This window comes from Brassica oleracea, chromosome C6, assembly GCF_000695525.1.
Source record: "Brassica oleracea var. oleracea cultivar TO1000 chromosome C6, BOL, whole genome shotgun sequence".
NCBI lineage: Eukaryota > Viridiplantae > Streptophyta > Magnoliopsida > Brassicales > Brassicaceae > Brassica > Brassica oleracea.
The window spans coordinates 16,495,684-16,501,561 of record NC_027753.1 but is presented as its reverse complement, the minus strand read 5'-3'; the positions used below and the strand labels follow the sequence as shown (position 1 = coordinate 16,501,561).

The 5,878-nt window shown below is 37.9% G+C and overlaps 1 protein-coding gene across 1 annotated transcript; it reads right to left on the bottom strand.

Annotated features, from left to right (window-relative positions):
- Nucleotides 1–2,724: 2,724 nt before the first annotated feature.
- LOC106299568 (AIG2-like protein) lies at nucleotides 2,725–3,816 on the bottom strand. The gene is made up of 5 exons (XM_013735640.1): nucleotides 3,588–3,816; nucleotides 3,430–3,502; nucleotides 3,225–3,317; nucleotides 3,066–3,149; nucleotides 2,725–2,988 (listed from the first exon to the last, which is right to left on the bottom strand). Exons 1-5 carry the CDS (start codon nucleotides 3,707–3,709, stop codon nucleotides 2,848–2,850), a joined length of 513 nt encoding a protein of 170 aa, XP_013591094.1. The 5' UTR covers nucleotides 3,710–3,816; the 3' UTR covers nucleotides 2,725–2,847.
- Between the last annotated feature and the right edge of the window lie 2,062 nt (nucleotides 3,817–5,878).

Below are 5,878 nucleotides of genomic sequence, written 5' to 3'. Positions count from 1 at the left end.
ATGTAACCTTTGCAGATGAAGTCGGAATGCACCCATATGTCAACAGTTGCGAGACTGTGAACATCATCAATCCCGTAAGGAATAAGGGGCTTGTCCTCCTGGATGAACTTGTCAGCTTCATCGTTGTCAGGAAGAACATCATCTTCTTCTGCCACGTTTTGAAGCCTTTGCCATCAAACTTGTCTGGCATCAGTCCTTGAGTGAACACACTAGGGACAGCCGGAGGAGTTTGAACTGCCACCGGACCACTTACAGTTGCTGAAACTGAACCCGTCTGATAGAGACCAGCACCGAACAGTCTCCGGCGAGTGGTTTCATCAGCAGTGTTTCCAGCGGTTGTAACAGTTGCATCAGTGGCTGCAACGTTGAGTGGAGTTGTTGTGACATCAGTGGTGTCAATGGGGGTGTTGTTATCGTTCGTCATTTTTCTGTAGAGAAAACATGAAGACGGATTAGTACTCCAATCAACAAATAACATATTATTTTTAAGCAAAAAATAATAGTCTAAAATCGATTTTCATTTTTGGTGTTTGAACCAAATCATATCGATATAAGTCTCGAGAAAAACGTTTTGCAAACTCGCTTAAAAGCGTTTGCAGAAATCGTTTTGTATAGACTTAGAATGTTTCACAAACTCGCTTAAGAAAGCGGTTATTGCGTTTCGCGGAAGGGCTATAAAGCAAATCGCAAACTCGTTTTCAAAACAACATAGAAACGTTTCGCGGAAGTGTTAGAAAGCAAATCGCAAACCCGGTTATAAGATAAGAACAAACGTTTCGCGGAAGTGCTAGAAAGCAAATCGCAAACACGGTTCCAAAACCCGTTTTTATTAATCGTTTTTCAACCCAATTAGAGCTTTAAACGTAAAACGATTTTGAGTTAAGATTCGCCGGAAAACCGGACTGACATAAACGATAAAATAAAAGCGATGTTATGGAAATGGACGAAGGTAAAAAACGAATACAAGAACGATAAGAAATCGTATTCACAAAGAGACATGGAGTCGAGATATGATCTCTTTCCTTAACTCAAAATATTCGCTCCGTTAGTGAGACGGGACTGTACGAATATAGAGTCTCTGGATACAACCATGGCAGACGAATCACGGCTTACTCGTGATCGCCCTATCGAACTATAAACTCTACGAAACACTCTCGTATTTACGACTTACGCTAAGGGATTTTTGCTGTTGGTTTTGATGCGAAAAAAAGTTAAACAATGAAGGAAGAGGAGAGACGATATTTAAAGAGACGAAGAAGATCCACTTCCCGCAACAGCTGCTGCACATGGGCGAGAATCTTGCGGAGATCGAGAAAAGTTGAGTTCCGAAACTTCTTCCTCAAGACTCTCTCTATCTCGTTTAAAACTTTCGAGAGGATAAAATGCATGACGTTTCTATTTTCTAAACAAACAACTTGTCATTTTAAATAAAAATGCATGTCGTTTTTTTTTTAATTAAATGGCAAAACGTTGAGCTTAACTTGGTCCAAAAAGAATATTCTTATTGGGCCGGAGGCCCTCCACCAAGACCCAAGACCCAAGACCCAAGCCGAAGCCGAAGCCCACGCCCACGCCGAGCTGAACCGGCCGGACGGCGGCGGCGGCACGCGCGTGGGGAGCCATCCTCTCTTCTGAAGCCGTTTACACACTCATGTGCTTAAGACTTATTTATACTTCTCTGTTATGTTCCTCATAGGGGATGTGGGATGTTACCCATTTCTCTTCACTCTTACCTTTTTATTATTTTAGCCAATTGGGCTTAATAATTTAGGTCAAACATGTATATCATATGAACTTAAAGTATGTGTAGTATCAAGATAAATATTTTATATAAAATGAGAGATGTAAATTAGAAATATATGGTTAATTATATATATGTTCGGTTATCTTCGGATATCCATTCGGGTTCGGATATTACCCGTTCGGATTCGGATATCCAATCTCTTCTAATTCAATACGCGTTCGGATATTTTACTAGTTCGGTTTGGATTTCTGTTCGGGTTTTTCGGATCGGGTTCGGATGCGGCTTCGGATATCGGGTAAAGTGTCCACCCCTAAAAAACAACCGTAAAAAGGGACCCAAATCCTAGAACAAGAGATCTAACTATTCAAAACTTTGACTATAGAATTACACAGCTAGAATTAAAGTTTATTATCCAATACGTCTGCTCTCTTGACTAGTAAAGTAACAAACTACTTTTGATTCTTGTTCCTGTTTGTTATTGCTCAATTTTTTATTTCTGTAATGCCATAAAAAGAATGTTGGACAAATTTATCCTAACACACAGTCCAACCCAGTCCATTTAAAAACTAATCCAATCTTTGTTCATCTATCATTGTCCAAATATTATCGTAAGAGTTAGAGATAAGTCATCGATCTTAAATAATACGGTTTAATTGAATGCTTATCAAACTTAATATACTAATATCAGTTGGTAGGATTTATGATAGTCATTAGGAATTATGATTGTCAAGATTATATTGCCAAGGAATCAATACACGTGACTTCTCAAATCTATCAGTTGTGGACAATGCTACGAATCTTTTGTGGACTATTTTATCTGTCTGATTAGTTCAGTGATCTACTACTTTCTTTAGTTACTTAATCCGTATCAAATAGAATTATAGAAGCCATAAGCATTAGCATCAACGAGGCCATACATGATATTGATATATGCCAAAATCTTTAAAAGACGTGTAACAGAATAATACCACACCCCCATGATAAATCTTACACTACCCCATGTCATTACTATATTTTCACTGATCTTCACAACACCTATTTGTTTTATTCGGAATTTGGAAACAAAGGTGGTGTATAGGACATACTCAACATACACAATACATTCAAGACGATTGAGCATTCACTTGATCTTCGCGGAGGGCATGGCTGAACGTATCCCGTCCCTTTCCCTGAGGATCCTTCTTCCATTCCATGATTTCTTTGAACGTCTCTATGAATTTCTTCTTGTGTAGTCTTTTCCATTCCTATCAAAACCAAAATCCAAAACACACCCCGATCAAACCACATTACTTTACACTGAGTTAACGAAAATGAGTTAAACCTCGAAATCCCATTCTCCATCAAGATCAGGATCATTCTTATTGATCCATATATATGTTTTGACTGGCATCTTCTCCGAGTTGTCCTGTACATGCAAAAAAGAATAGAATCAATCTCATCTAAACGTTGTTTTTGTTAAGATGAGATTCTTAAGACTCACCTCTCGTACAACACCAACTGTCACTCTCTCAAATTCATTACTCTCAACTGCATCTAAGTTCCTAAGTTCTTCATCCGTTAACCCCATTATTACCTGCACCAAAAATTCTCAAAATCTAAACCCTAATAATCTAAACAACACACAAAAAGTAAAACCCACGAAAAAAGAGCAGCTGGATGTCACAAAAATGATCAAAAATTCAAACCTTTCCATGGACTTCTCCTTCCTCAGACGGCACAATACATGGATACAAACATCCTTTAAGCCTCATCCTCGTACTGACAAAAATCCAAAATACCATATCTATACACAGAGTATAATCATCGAGAGTATTAAGAGAGAAACTGAGAGAGAGAAAAGTACAAGCCAGGGAGTGTGGCAGAGATACTTTCAGGAGTACGTTCAAGCATGACATAAGTGACGTCAGGCTCCTGAAAGCTACCATAGACAAAAACATTGTGAAGCTGCGCACCGGAGCTACTCATTTTTCCTCTGTTTTCTTTTCTTATTTGCTTCTGTTGGTTCTCTCTCTATCAGAGATCAGACTTTATAACAGGAAGACAGAAAATCTTAAAAAGGAACACGAAGCCGGTGAAACACGTGGTACGGATTCTCTTACGACAACCTTAGTTATTAATAGTCTTTTTTGATTTTTTTCTTTTTCTTTTGTCGGCAATTATGATACATATAGTTTAATTTAACTGTTATTCTAATGGCAATAGCTATCTAATAACAACCTCTCATACAAAAAAAAACACATTGACTGAAATGAGGATAACAATCGCAAATGCTCTTAATAAGAAAAATTTAACCACATTTATTCTTAGTAAAATAATAATATTCTAATATTATCCTTATGGTTTTCTTCCTCCTTTTCTTCCAACTAAAATTTTCAAAATTTAGACTTTAGTCATCGAGACAAAGCTTAGTATACTAAATTATATCAGATATAACTTAGTATAAATTTAGTTATACCAAATTTTACTTTGATAATAGTATAACTTGGCATAACTAGAATTATAGTTTTACCAAGTTATATCATTGTCTAGATATAAATTAGTATAATTATGCTTCCAAAGCCGGCATTTTTCTACCGTTGCCGATCCCTACGCTGTTTTGGAGCGGTATCAGTATGGATTTTGTTCTTAGTCTACAGCGAACCCAACGTGGTAACCATTCCATATTTTTGTTGATAGTTTTTACAAGATGACTCACTTTACTTTTTGCAAAAAGACAATATATGCTGTTTAAGTTTCTCAACTTTTCTTTCGCAAAGTTTATAGGTTACACAGTATTCCCATATCGATTGTATCCGACGGGGACTCTCGCTTCATAAACCACTTTTGTAAGTCTTTGTGGAAGCTTTCAAGATCACTGTGAACATGAGTTCCACAATGTTTGGTTGGCAATAACCTCAGGTCGTGGAATTCTATCTTTTGTCAAGCAGAGTTTGCCCATAATCACACTCATAATCGGAGTCTAGGCTTCAGTCCTTTCAAGGTCGTGTATGGGTTTGTTCCTCATGGACCTCAGTCGGGTGAGTTTCATGGGTGAGCAGTAGACCTCGTTACTGAGCTCGAGCACATCCATGCTTTGGCTCGTGGTAATCTGGAGGCTTCTTCGTTTAAGTACAAAGAGTTAGCAGATAAACTTAGGCCCGAAATACATTTTCAGGTGGGAGATTACGTTTGGGCCATGCATAGTAAGGAGAGGTTTCAAACAGAACAGTACAATAAGTTAAAGCTGCGTAAGATTGGACCCGTCGAAGTACTCGAGAAGATCAATCCAAATGCGTACCGATTACCGTTGCCATCTCACGTACACACCACAGACGTCTTGAACGTCAAGCACCTCTTCAAGCATGAACCGAATAAAGACTTACTTTCAGGATTCGTGGATGACTTTTCGTAGGAGAGGGAACCTGATGTAGTAGCATACATCATTATCTCATTAAGCTTTGGCTTTCTAATTTCCTTTATTGTTTTAAATAAACATTAATATGTTATTTTTTTAAGGATTAGTTAGGAGTAAGACTTAAGGATAAAAGATTAACTTATCCCTAGCAACTTAGGATTTTTCATTGTGTTATATATAGTGAAATTCTTGACTTGTCAAAGACACTTTTATTTGATAATTATAAAATTTAGAGCTTTATGTTAAAAAACTCTTGATTTCTTTTATCTGGCATTCTATAAGGATTTACCAGATAAAAAAAGACTTAGATAACGGGTATTCTGAAAATTTATAGTTACCTGTTATGAATCATGAAGTGGATGGTCCATAACCTAGACCATACAAGTTCAAGACTACAGTCCATTGGGGGTTTGCATCCAGCCACATGGAAGACCCATTCAACCTTAGTCTTTATGAGTTTGACCATGTCATTATGTAGAGTATCTTTGTAATCAATTCTCCCTTTGACTCCACTTTGTATAAACCACTATATATAGTGGTGTAAGCAATAAGAAATATACAACACATTCTCACAAATCTTCTCTCAAATCTTAACACGTTATCAACACGAGACTCTCTCCACCTGAGCAATCCCATCCGCCGGCGATCATCTCTTTTCCGGCCATCTCTTCCGGCCCTCAGCCTTGCTCCGCCGGCCAAGTCTATCCCTCTCACGGTTTTCCGGCCAGCTCCTCCACCTC